The sequence below is a fragment of the Protomyctophum bolini genome (assembly GCF_963924005.1).
Source record: "Protomyctophum bolini genome assembly, chromosome: 22".
NCBI lineage: Eukaryota > Metazoa > Chordata > Actinopteri > Myctophiformes > Myctophidae > Protomyctophum > Protomyctophum bolini.
Genome location: NC_137883.1, coordinates 22,068,736 through 22,082,171, shown reverse-complemented (window position 1 = coordinate 22,082,171; position 13,436 = coordinate 22,068,736). Strand labels below are relative to the sequence as shown.

General features: G+C 42.6%; 2 protein-coding genes across 4 annotated transcripts; both read left to right on the top strand.

Moving 5' to 3' along the window:
* Positions 1–4,861, top strand: nfil3 (nuclear factor, interleukin 3 regulated). 3 transcript variants are annotated; one of them, XM_080755877.1, is made up of 5 exons: positions 1–221; positions 547–698; positions 2,044–2,233; positions 2,522–2,773; positions 3,196–4,861. In XM_080755877.1, the coding sequence occupies exons 3-5, from the start codon at positions 2,157–2,159 to the stop codon at positions 4,226–4,228; spliced, it is 1,362 nt and encodes a 453-aa protein (XP_080612003.1). In that variant the 5' UTR covers positions 1–221; positions 547–698; positions 2,044–2,156; the 3' UTR covers positions 4,229–4,861. The 3 variants fall into 3 exon arrangements, with proteins under 3 accessions (XP_080612003.1, XP_080612004.1, XP_080612005.1); XM_080755878.1 differs by lacking the exon at positions 547–698; XM_080755879.1 differs by lacking the exons at positions 547–698; positions 2,044–2,233.
* A 1,410-nt stretch (positions 4,862–6,271) lies between these two features.
* On the top strand, positions 6,272–13,004 carry auh (AU RNA binding protein/enoyl-CoA hydratase). Its single transcript, XM_080756593.1, has 10 exons — positions 6,272–6,529; positions 6,757–6,824; positions 8,066–8,153; positions 8,249–8,335; positions 8,814–8,906; positions 9,631–9,687; positions 10,140–10,327; positions 11,341–11,391; positions 11,734–11,781; positions 12,042–13,004. Exons 1-10 carry the CDS (start codon positions 6,316–6,318, stop codon positions 12,117–12,119), a joined length of 972 nt encoding a protein of 323 aa, XP_080612719.1. The 5' UTR covers positions 6,272–6,315; the 3' UTR covers positions 12,120–13,004.
* Positions 13,005–13,436: the final 432 nt, after the last annotated feature.

Sequence of the window (13,436 nt, the reverse complement as noted above, 5' to 3'; positions counted from 1 at the left end):
CATTCAGTCAGTGTGTTAGGGGGGAAAAGGCGACGTTACAACACAGAACAATGTATGATAATGTGACACACTCCTGAGTCCTGACTGTCCTTCTTTACGCAATGCTCCAGCGTGTTCCTCTACGCAGAAGAAGCAGCAGCTAGGGGGACACAGTGCTACTGTCGCCGGGGAGGACATGCCACCAGGCCGGCGTGTTGGCGCACACAATCATCGTTCAACCGGTAGGGGACAAAATAATACACACTTTTCTGACGCGTAATGGTGATGTAGGCCTACCAAATCTACACTGTAATATGAATGTAACTCTCTCAGAGTGTACACATTGCTTGTTGTAGGCTACACTCTCAGAGTTACAGACCAGTATGTATGGATTCTTCAAAACATCTTTTGCCGTTTAGGCAGTAACATTCTGGAAAATCGGACTTTTATGGATGAATAATTTGATATTATTGTAGTTTTTTTATATTCACGTCCATAACCGGGATACCGGCTATATATTATGGATATATAGCGTTTAGAGTGGTCCCGCTTTGTTCCACACTATAGACACGGGGCGGGGAGAGGAGAGGACTCATAGCAGGAGAGACTATGAGGAGAGGAGAGGCTGGAACGCGCAGAACGCACACTATTGAGGATGGAAACGTGCCATGGCGTTCCTGTACATGTCCCAGCGCCCGGAACCAAACAAAATAAAACAAGTCAATAATTTGCCGTATTATCATTATTTCTATGTTATTTAGGCACTTCTAAAAGGCGTAGGACTAAGCCATTGCTTTCTTTAACCCCATTCATTGCATAACCTCGTCGTAGCCACATGTGTCAAATACGTGTTATTTTTGGATTTTCATCATTCGCACATTGTTTTATTCTTCAACATGTTTCCTCGCTAAAGCATGTCTGTATACGAGGCTAATGTGAAGTGAATGCATTGCATAATGGCAGAATGTGCTGGCCGCTGCACTGTGAGCTGACTGAGCTCGTTCTGTAATCCCTGTGACACAAAGAAGGATATCTGGGGCAATGGGACATGACGCCGCCTGAACATTCCGGTGTTCTGCACGCACACTGTGCGTGATATAGAGAGACCCGCGCGCACGGTACGGCATTATCACCCCCCGCCTCTGACCCCCCAACTGGACGACACGGTCGTACGGTGAGGTGGAACGGGGATTTTTATTGTATTTTATTTCGAGGCGGTCCCCACACCCCGAGCGCGTTTTTCGGATTTCTAGTGGCGTTTCTCCACCGGTTTTCCGAAAAACGCGTCCAGTGTGCAACCCATAGAGTATAATAACTCTATGGTGCAACCACCTTAATTAGTTTGTGTTATAGCATTTCAGTCACGTGGTTTGGGATGACTGCTTTGGCCTTATTTCTTTGTTTCCCTTGCTTTAGCCTACAATGCACACGGATACAGTAGGCTACAGTACCCCCGCCCCGATTCAAGATTTGTGGTGTTAAAACATGCAGATACTAAACTTTTTCATGTCAAGGAAAGGACCACTACATTTTTGTTCCAGGGACCCCCAGAAAAATATTAATGTAAAAAAAGAATATATTAATATATATATTATATAATGTTATATAATATATATTATATAATTAATATATTATATATATATTTGTCCAAACATTTTCAATATTTTTCACGAAATGTAAAATAGCAGATACCGGTATACAAAGTTACTGCGTGGCACAAAGGGGCGTGCCCGTGCTGTGACTGTGAGCTATAGATCTGCTAGTTTATATCGACATATAAATGGGTAGAGTAGAGTGGTTAGTTTTGCTGGGCACCCACTGGTACTCCCCCCAGGGGTCCTTTGGTGCGGATTGTGGGACAGAATGTGCCACATTCTAGGGACATTTCAGGGGGAAAATATCCCATCTACAGGCTTAGTTGTGAACTTGTAAATGGGCTATTTTAAGAAAAAGGATTTAGTGTCCACAGGGAAAAAAAGGTGCAGACCTAGTGTAGCTCCCTGGGGGACCCCCTCAACTAAGTGGCTAATGTTGCAACGTCTTGGACTTTCCTTACTTTCACAGATATACGCTGGACTGGACATGAACACTGCCCGATACCATCCTACGTCATTCACATGCTTTTATAACAACGCCGACATGCCTAAAAACTCATGAGCATATAGCGACAGACTAACATGCAGACCATTAAGAGAGAACTGGACTCCAGTGGAACGTACGCTGAACAGGATGCTTACCAGAGCTCCAGCACAAGGTTAGTATAGAATAGTGGTTTTCAACCCTTTTCATCAAGGTCCATTATTTTTTTTGTAATATGAAAAGGGGTCGAGATTCAACAAGGTCCAAAAAATAGCAAAGAATTTCAGATCTACAAGTTCACTATGGCAGTTCTACAAGCTTTTGTGATCTTGTTCTTGCTATTTTCGAAGATGGTTTTTACAAATTTTGACAAAAGGTTTTGAGTCTGATTTACATTTTAGAATGCATTTTTAGAATTGGCCTCAGGTCTTAATGCGTTCATATTCCCCCTCTGCTCCCACAGGGACCTGATTGGCCTCAACAAGTCCTCCTCCATGCCGCTGAAAGCCCGGATGCCGTGTCGGCGCAAACGTGAGTTCATCCCAGAGGAGAAGAAAGACCCGCAGTACTGGGAGCGCCGGCGCAAGAACAATGAGGCGGCCAAGCGCTCGCGGGAGAAGCGGCGTGTCAACGACATGGTCCTGGAGAACAAGCTAATGGCCCTCGGACAGGAGAACGCGACGCTCAAGGCCGAGCTCCTGGCGCTCAAGTTGAGGTTTGTGTTGTAAAGGATTGTATTGTGGGGAAAGGTTTTACCATTTACATTGTAGGTATTCAGTGGACCACTGTTATTCAGAGTGACTTGTAGTAACGTTGCTGTCAGGCAGAAACCTCTTGTCTCCATATTATGCCCATATTAATGGCCTACTTGATCATATTAACTACAGAGTCACACAAAACTTAACAAACCAATGTTAACTTCATATAGAGTCCCTAAACCTGTTGCCGAGAACAGCTGATGCTCACATTGCATCGCGGATGCGACCGCTGTGAGCTTAGAGGTCTGCTAGTCTCGGCTAGATATAGTACCCTACTTATAGTGTTTTGCATTTCTGTCTAATAAAATATTCAATCAGTCAAATTCAGTACAGTATGGATAAATTGATGTCATATCTTATCTTATCATATCTTATATAGGTTCGGTCTGGTGAGCTCGGCAGCATATGCTCAGGAGGTGCAGAAGTTATCCCATGCTACCGCCACCCTGTACCGCGACTATGTGTCGCCCGGCGCGGGCGACTTGGAGCCCCTGCGCGTGGCTGGGAGCTGCGTGTCGGTCATCAGGCACTTGCCTCACGGCGTGATGGCGTCTCAAGACGGAGACACCATCAAACGAGAGCCAGCCGAGAGAGGCGGCTACGTGGCGGAGAGGGGGGCCAGCCCGTACCAGATGTATCCCAGCTATGCCGCTGGCCCCCTGACCGATCCGTTCCCACGGGCCGCAGAGTCTTCTGGCGACTCTCCTGGAACATCTGACGACGGGGCCTTGAGCAAGTCATCCGATGGAGAGGACGAGCAGCGGGTCCCCAAGGGTCCCCCCGCCCCACTGCTGCCTTTCACCTCCTCTTCAGACCTCGCCTCCTCTGACCAGAGAAGCGTCATTGTCTCAGCACTCAAGGCGACGGACGCCACCTCAGCGGTGGCTGCCTTGCCGCACAAATTGCGGCTCAAGGCCAAGGCCAACATCAACATCAAGGTAGAGGCCATAGACCCCGAGTACCACGCTCTGGGACACGCCTCCGATGGGTGGCACCAGCAGCGGGCCGCGGAGTCATCCCCCAGCCCCCTGTCGGCGCAGGTGATTGACATGCGAGACTGGACCCACCAGTCCGGGCAGTGGCAGAAAAACAGACCTGATAGCCCACAGGACGATAGTCCACAAGACTATAGCCTGCAGGACGATAGCCCACAAGACTATAGCCCACAGGATGATAGGTGCATGAGTAGCAGGCTTAGCCCAAGCCTCCTCAACAGTGCGTTCACAACGGATGGTAGGGATCCCTCCTCCCCATGTGCCCATTCGGATTTGGAGAACTTGCACATAAATCAGGGCATGGCTGCTGAGCTGTCCTCAAATGCAGCCTGTCTATCGAGACTCATCCCAACACACCTGGGTTCTGTGATGGAGTCGACGGCAAGCACTAATGATCACTATGTGTTTTCGGAATGACAAATTGACAATGTTAGTTTTTTTTAGACAATGTGTGCATTACAGCGTTTCCTGTGTTTATTCACTGTGCTATTGATATGGTGTAAGGTTACACATTTAGAATTGTGCTGGGCAATATATCGATGTTGCTTTGATTATCATCATAAGACTCTTTGGGGATTTTGCGTATCGTTGCTGTCGGAGCAAAAACCTCTCATCTCCATCTCATCTCATTCTAACGTTCTGTGTTTTTTTGTAAATTAACGCCCTACTAGATCATACTATACAGCATCACACAAAAGCATCAAAAGTAGCAATGCTTGAAACACCGCAATGTGTTTAGAGCTTGTCGATCTGCTACCTGTGCTATAAGTAACCCTTTTGGACATGAGGTTTCCATCCGACAGAGACCATATCACAATATCACGACATGGCATAAATGTAAGCCTTATTTTATAACTTCAAAATAATTTCTAAGATAGTGAAAATAGCCGACCTACAAGCATACTTGGCTATATTTTATATCGTCATATTAGATGTCTATAATATTGCCCAGCCCTGTTTTCAAATGAAAAAGTGTGAGTTTGTAATTTGGCATATCTGAATTTACAGCATTCATGTTTACTCTTTGTGGTAATTAATGGTGAATGAGTTTCCCCCCCTGTTTTACAATAAATACATGTCAGGACCGACTTGTGTATTATGTGTTGTTGATGAATATTCATGCATGAATAAATAAGACAGAGTACTAAAACCCCAGTTAATTTACCCTTCAACTTCTTGTTTATAGGCAACTTGGATGCTATAGTCTATAGCATCCAAGTTGCCTGCAACTCTATAGTATATAGTCTATAGACTAGACACTTGAGGGTATGTGCATGCATAAAGTGAGTGGCAAAGTGAGTAACTACGTTTAACTTTTAATGCAATCAGACATTTCTGTTTGGATGTATGGGTAGAACGTTGTTGTTTTGACACTGTAGGCATTCCCGGATAATTTCCGTGTATGATGATGTCACGTCACGTGCATACCCTAGTCTATGGTGCAAGGGTTCACAACCTTTTCAGGCCCACCCAAAATAATCATATTTGAACTGGGGCCCCCCCCCACCCTGACAAGCACATGGAATTGTAGGCATTACATTTAGATAAATATTGTGAAAATAGCCAAACTACAAGCTCAAAAGGTTAAGTATAAAACTATAAATACCCCATGTCAAATATTACTCAACTACTAGTGAAAGTTGCTCAGTTGCAATTTGTAGCCTACTACTTACAACAGCAGAGGGTGTTGTTTTTGCCTGGATTGACAATAGCAGATCTACAAGCTCACAAACATGTTGAGTAGTGACACGTTATATGAGCTTGTATATCTGCTATTTTCACCATTATTTTTTAAATAGGGCTTAAATGGTTAATTCATTCATTTCCTACAACCTTCTGTTTCATAGGCTATAATGCAAAATGATATTCCGTAATTTCCTTTAGCCATTTCAGTCAAATTATTTTGCAACAAAACAACAAAAAATAATCTGCTTTGAGTAGCCCATAAGTCACTTACCGTATGACTTCTTATTACACACTTTTATTACTTTTATGTGTGTAATTAAAAGTGTAACCTTTTATTGCCTACACTTAATTTAACATAATCTAAGCCTAATCTTTGACTAAATGTAATATAAAACCCATAAAGCTGTAGCCTCAGCTCAGGCCTGCATGTATCATGTATGATAAAAGCCCAAAAGCCATGCCAACCATAGAGTATTTGCCAACCCACGTGACGTCATCCAGTTCAAAGTTGACTGCAGTCATTCTTATTCATTTTCCGGGTTGCACATTCGCTCTAGAGCGGATACGGAAACGATCTGCAGACGCATAATATCTGCCTTTAAATCCACCGGATACAGTATGCGGGCTCTAAAACGGATCTGAGCATTTAACAATAAATAGAATCGGATTTTCCCAGTCCAGCCCGAAGATAGCAGATTTACAAGCTCACAACGTGTTGCGTCTACAAGGCGTTGGGGCTTGTAGATTTGCTATTTTCGTACCAAGCAAGTACGCCGGGTTCATTTTTTTCCTTCTTCTTGAAGTGTGTTGTTGACAGTATGGCGGTCATGGCGGCGGGTTCCAGACTCTTTCTTCGGTCGTTGCGCTCCTCTCCCGTGCGGAGAGACCTGGTGGATCAGATACATGTGCGGGATTATGCGGGGTTATTAGTTCAGTCTTCTCCCGTGCGGTGCCGTCCCGCAGCGGCGCGGCAATACAGCTCTAACCCCAAGGACGACCTGAACGTTAGATATCTGGACGGAGAAGATTCAGGTCAATGTTTAACGTTTATATTTATTTTCTATTGTAGGATATATGTGATTAGAGTTATTAATTGGAAATTAATATCAATGTTTTAAGCAGGTGAAATGCCATGCACACATCACATGTACCGTAACTAAAACAGTTGGCACCTGTCCCTGGACAACTGGACGGTGTCTTGTAGGCTAAAGGTGACAATCAAGCTTGTTATCTTGTATTTCTTCTGTCTTGTCTTTCAGGAATTGTGGTTCTTGGTCTGTACCGACCTAAAGCCAAAAATGCAATAAGTAGAAACCTGGTGAACATGGTATGTTGTTCCACTGCCTTGGTCTGTTGTTGTTGTTGTTGTTGTTGATTGTTTACAAAAAAACAAAGTTCAGACTTATCAATTCAGTACCCACAAGCAACTCTAGTCTAGGTTATATTGTTAATATGTTGAATCTAGAGTTGCAACACCAACCACTGACAGCCCAAAGAGCCCATACATCCAATTCCTAACTGAAAAGTCCTGTCTTATTGTATTAAACTATGTTAAACTCACCAACATTGCAGCTGTACGAAATGCTTGAATTATCCACTTTCTATGTGCAAGGTGTTTGTTTCATAAAAAAATCCACCGTAGACATGTTATGAGCTATAGAGTTGCAGTTTGGAAGCACTCATTTTCAATGCAACGTCCTACTGTCTCCTGCATTATAATAGTATAATTTTGAAACGGGTGGCATGATGACGGACCATTAAGTGATTTCCAACATTTTTTTTGTAGGATTCAATCAATTCAGTGGGGTTTGCTCCCATACTGCAGTGTGCAGGCTTACAGTAGCCTACGAACAAAGCGTACATATTTATTCATAGACCTGCAGTACATTACAGTCATGCACTTATGTATTCAGCCTGCAAACATATTTATAGACCAATATTTATGTATTGGCCTACATACATATATACATTCGTCAGGGGGAAGCCACCTAACTGAATTTGTCAGGTGTTTTATTTCTTCGCACCCTTCACGTCTGTGTGTTGGTTAAAAAAATGAAATGTCTTCCCGATAGCAGAGATATGTGTAGGCCTATATATACATATCCCCGCTACCTCTCTGAATGCCACGCCAACCTCCTTGACATCCCCAGGACAAACAAACAAACCTGGGGCCTTGTCGGTGGCTGCACCTTGCCTATGGAAGTCATGCCCAGCTCACATCAAAGCTGCCCCCCACCCTCACCATGTTTAAAACCACACTCAAAACCCACCTTTTCAGACTCGCACTCCCCACCTAATTCTAATCCCACTTTATCGAGAGGCGCTAGCCCCCATTGAAGAAAAGAGTGTAAACACAAACATTGAAGACAAAAGTGAGGATGCAAATTGTGATTGGCCGGAATGAGATGATGTATGATGATGTTTGATGATAAGAGCGCCCCTCACTTCACACGGGTGTGATCTTTAATGAACATTTTAACTAGATTTTCCTAATACAGTTGTTTAACTTATTTTGTTGTTTTGTAAAGCGAAGTGCATGTTTGTATGACGTGTTTTCTATTTCTCCAGATGGTAGAGACAGTGGAGAGTATAAAGAAGAATGGCAAAGTGCGCACTGTGATTATATGCAGCATGGTACCTGGGGTTTTCTGTGCAGGTAACGTAGCATTTACTCAAGCGCTCTGACTGAGTGTGTGTGTGTTGAATGTCTTTGTACAACCTGTAAAGTTTTTCTTTAATGGCTGTTTGCAGGGGCAGACCTGAAGGAACGTGCCAAAATGCACCTGAGTGAAGTGGGACCGTTCGTCTCCAAAGCAAGAGGACTTATTACAGACCTGGGTAAGACACTCATTTACTGTTATAACCACTTGAACCCCATTGTCCTTGTTCTGGAAGGTATGACCTACAAACTCTCAATGTACAATCTGATATTTTTGGCGAAGAGATCAGTGTGTAGAGTGAAAAAAACAGGCTAAAACTAAAAGCAGCAGTCCAGTTGCAATTCAGGTCTCTTCACTCACTGTTACATGACAGGATTCCCTGCTAAATGACTTATTCTATTGCTAATTTTCCACTAGGAAATTTACCAGTGTCCAAAATGACTGAATCTGCAACAACCATGGATTAATGTTCTCAGTCGCCACGACAGATTTCAGTCATGTGGATTCCATAGAAGCCATGCATGTCTTCTGTGGAAGCATGTTAAAAATAGCCAATCTACAAGCTCGTCTGTGATGTAACCCTAACAATTAATTGTGAGCTAAGTGTTCATGATGGTGACTGACAAGTGACAACCCTGTTGGTATGGTCTTTGTAGGTAACCTGCCGATGCCGGTCATTGCAGCCATAGATGGAGTAGCATTAGGTGGAGGGTTGGAGATGGCTCTGGCCTGTGACATCAGGATCGCATGTAAGATGGACACATTTATTACAACATGTCTCCTAAAAAAAGATTATTTCATTCCATCAGAAGATATGTGTTTTCAAACATAATGTTTCAAAGAATACTTAGCTGACACTGGTTACGTTTTACAGTTCCAACACCCTGATGCAAACATTGCTATAATTACATCTGCCATGACCCAACGCACTGGTTCCCAAACAGTGGGTCGGGACCCAGTTGTGGGTCAGGGACCAATTGTTTGGGGTCACAACTCGAGTAAAAATCCCATTTCTTTCCCCCCCACAGAAAAAGAACAACAAACAAACAAAAGAAACGACAAACAAACTAATCTAAGAAATTCCATAAATTCAAAAATATATAATTAAGAAGTAGTGAAAAATGTGCAAGCTTGAGCTTGTAGATTGATTTTCACTAGTTTGGGTCCCAGTCAAATGTCTAATTTCTCTTTTCGGTCTTGATATAAAATGTTGTGGAACCTTTGACCTAATGTGCGTGTAGTTATTCATTAGGACATGTTTCTTGTGCAACAAAAGGATCACAAGAGCTATTCTAAGGTTTGCCTTTTAACTGCATTTGATAGTGATACACACATGTGAATCTCGGTATGCACAGTATGCAATCAAGGGCTCATTGGAACAGGACATAACGTGGTTTTAGAGTTGGCCTTTCTAATGTTTGCTAATGTGGCCCAGATTAATGAACTAGTTACTGTTCCCTTCATCATCTCCAGCCAACTCTGCAAAGATGGGCCTGGTTGAAGCCAAACTCGCTATCATTCCTGGAGCAGGTACGGTTACCTTCAAGATATATATATATACACATACACTAACATCCTCCCTTTGGACCCTTACCATTTGGTTACAGTACATTTGTATACTCTTGAGTTAAATGAACGCAGATTTTACTGGGTACATCAGGGGTCTTCTACAGGGGTCCGGGAACCATAGGGGGTTCTTAGAGATACTGCAACGGGCCGTCAAATCTTTCTGTGATAATTTATTTACCACTTGAACCCTCGCATCCCTATTCTGGGGAAACATTTGCTCACATTAGCTGATCTACAAGCTACAAGCGGACACGACAACAGAGTGGGGAGCTCACATGATCTAATAGCAGTGCTAGCATAGTACAAGATGCAAATAGAGAGTGAACCCAGAGAGTGTCTTAATACTGTACTGAACCGATTGTTCCCGAAGCAATTAAGACTACTGTGTGACCATTGAGTGCCTGTGTGCACAGGTGGGACCCAGCGTCTGCCCAGGGCCATCGGCGTGTCCCTTGCCAAGGAGCTGATCTTTGCAGCGCGGGTGGTGGACGGGGTGGAGGCCCTGCGCGTGGGCCTGGTCAGCCACTCTGTGGAGCAGAACGACAGCGGAGACGCGGCCTACCTCCGCGCCCTGGAACTGGCTCGAGAGTTCAACAGTCAGGTGAAGATGAGCCTTAAACCCTAGCCCTGTAACGCGTTCCGGTCGTGTGAATTCACATTCGTCAGAAGGCACACGATGACATGAAACCACGCGACCACAATGGTTTACCAGGCTAGTAAAAACCCATCCAGATGTCCTGATTATTTCCATGGACCTTGAGTATATGAATCAAAATGAACTCAACTGCACATTGAGGTATTGATTGTTGACCTTTCCACTTTGAATACTTTCAAATTGACAGCCTTAAAATTGCCATTTTTAGATGATACCATTTCTGTCTACTCACTGTCTCATTGGAGGGCTGTGGACAGATCAGAAACCTCCCTACCAGTGACATAACACTTTTATTTAGATTCCATTTATGTATTTTAATTTGTGCAAGTACACACGCTTCCAGCATGCTAACTTTACAGGAAGAGAAGGGCTGACGTTTCTAGTAGCTTGGGATCATAGTTATGATATATCTAGAGAACGTACAGCCCCACCCCCACCATCTACACCAAATCTAGAACTACCCACAGTGCATTGTGAGCTTGTACTGTAGATCTGCTATTTATACCTATTTTTGAGCGGTGCCTAACCGCTCCATTTCGCAGCTATGTGTGTATACGTACAGGTCCATCCCATGTAATTTGAATATTTTGTAAAAGTTCATTTTCTAAAGTATTTAAAACCTTTTTTTGTTTTAATGTCTGTCTCTGATTCACACACGCACACACACACGCACACACACACACACACACACACACACACACACACACACACACACACACACACACGCACACACACACACGCACACACGCACACACACACACACACACACACACACACACACACACACAGGCCAGGGAGGAGGGCTAGAATGTATAGTTGCATCACTCAGTTCACACAGGTGTGATTTTGTTGAATGTTTACCTATTCTGACACGGCCAGAGTAGTTGCTAAGGTTCATGTACTGTAGTTAAAACAGCTGTGTCTGACTAGACAATGATATGTGTGTAATTGTTTTGCAGGGTCCAATTGCTATCAGGATGGCAAAGCTGTCAATAAACCAAGGAATGGAGGTAAGAATAAAACATGTACACCACTGTGGCTCACACACGATATACTTACAAAAAAATCAACAAATCAGTACAAAAATTTGAATAAATCGATTAAGTCTAATAAATCACCCGGTATTATACTTTGTTTGATCAAAACGAGGGAAAGCTTGTGGATCGGCTTTCTTCCATTTCCCCCTTCGTTTATAATCCTAATTGAGGCAAAAGTTGTAATGAATGGTGGTATTGTTGCAAAGTCATGGCTGTAGAACTATTGCAGTGTTGTGTATATTAATCCATAATGTTCCATATTAGTCCAATGAATGTGTTAAAGTGATATTATATTATATTATATTGTCCTTTTAGGTTGACTTGGCTACAGGATTGGCAATTGAGGAGGCATGCTACGCTCAGGTAAGTGAAATTCAAAATAGAATGTGTAAAAGTGTCTTGAGGTGGTTGCACCGAGTCAAGACACTGTGCGCTTGTAGATCCGCTGTGTATCGAAAATAATCGTGAACATCTATCAATCTTTTTTAAGGAAAACATTTTAATTCAAACATTTGCTTCTGGGCGTCCCTGGAACAAATTTCGTGGTCCTTGACGACATAAGTTTATCAGAAGACTGATTTAGAAGATAGCTTTAGAATCGGCCTCGTCTGTGTCTCCCAAAGGTGATACCGACGAAGGACAGGCTGGAGGGTCTGGCAGCGTTCAAGGAGAAGAGGCCCCCTCGCTTCAAGGGAGAGTAAAGGGTCCTGCTTCGTCACTAAGCACTGCCATCCAATCAATCAATCAATGCCCTTTCAGGGGTCCGTTCCAGATTCAAGGGTGGACTCTGCTACCAACGGTTTGAACTGGTCCTGAGTTCAGGAAATATGCACGTGAACCCGGATGTTGGCCTTGTCATTATCGGCATGTCTCCGAAAAACATCGTGGAAAAAAAGTACAGATTTCAAAAATCTAAAACAACCACCCACCAGCTGCTTCCCCACATTATTTTTCATAACTGTTAAAAAAATCACTTGAAAGTTCACCGAAAATAGCCTTATCTACAAGCAAAGTGCTTGTAGATATGGCTATTTTCGGTATGTAAGAGAGAGGAAAAGAGGGGACCAAGTACTGAGCCGGTCAACATATAGAGGGTTTAAGTGTTTATTCAATGAGAATCGATCGTTGGATACAACCCAGAACATTATGGTTTTGAGAGCTGTGCCATTACTATTGCTGTGACGAATTTTGTTTTGAGACAGCTGCCTTTTACTGACGAATAATAGTTGATACTTTTATTAGGCATAGAAATGATAAAAATATGATTGATCATGACGTCCTGTGAAAAGATACACATGAATAAATACTACTAACAAACAAATAGTTTTGGAAACGTTGATTATAAATGCTGCTGATAAAGATGTGGATTCTAATTTGCTAACCATATATACAGTATATCTATTTAGTCCCACTTTTAGGTGTGGTCAAGCACCCAATTTCATGTAGGCATCCCTAATTGATTTACTCATTATTTCATTAATGTTTTTATGGGTTACTTTTGCAACCAACATATACTATAAAAACTAAAACATGTTTGTGAAGACTAATATGTAACCTTTTTAATGAATAAAATGCACGTAATGTTGTCCAATCTGTATGGTAGAGTATGTTAATACGATATAACTTATATAATTGGGGTGGTTGTGTTTTGTCTCCCTGCTCTTCTATTGAGACATTTAGATTGTGTCAAAAGTTGTGTATCTTTTTTATAAAGTATATTATACAACAAGAACATAATAAGAAAAGAAAGAAAAACAGCTCAGGCACAACACTATTGTAAATAAAAATATGGAATATACAAAGACATGGCAAGAACAATGAACCATAATGGCAATAAGTGGCAATCCGTTGCTCTCCCCAGGTTGGTGGAGGGTTTGTAGAGCCCAGGATCACATTAGATAATTGACACAGTACAAAATTGGGTTACAACATTGTGGGATAAAAAATGTATAAAACATATATAAAATAAAAAAATATATATTTTTTTAAAGGTATTTGTAGAATTCGGCCTCAGGTCT

Bases quoted from the DNA above. Each gene is read 5' to 3' on its own strand.
- auh (XM_080756593.1), top strand. From the start codon at position 6,316: ATGGCGGTCATGGCGGCGGGTTCCAGACTCTTTCTTCGGTCGTTGCGC. The intron at 6,530-6,756 runs GTCAATGTTTAA...CTTGTCTTTCAG, and splicing joins TCTGGACGGAGAAGATTCAG to GAATTGTGGTTCTTGGTCTG. The intron at 6,825-8,065 runs GTATGTTGTTCC...CTATTTCTCCAG, and splicing joins GTAGAAACCTGGTGAACATG to ATGGTAGAGACAGTGGAGAG.
- nfil3 (XM_080755878.1), top strand. From the start codon at position 2,157: ATGCAGACCATTAAGAGAGAACTGGACTCCAGTGGAACGTACGCTGAA. The intron at 2,234-2,521 runs GTTAGTATAGAA...CTGCTCCCACAG, and splicing joins TACCAGAGCTCCAGCACAAG to GGACCTGATTGGCCTCAACA. The intron at 2,774-3,195 runs GTTTGTGTTGTA...TATCTTATATAG, and splicing joins CTCCTGGCGCTCAAGTTGAG to GTTCGGTCTGGTGAGCTCGG.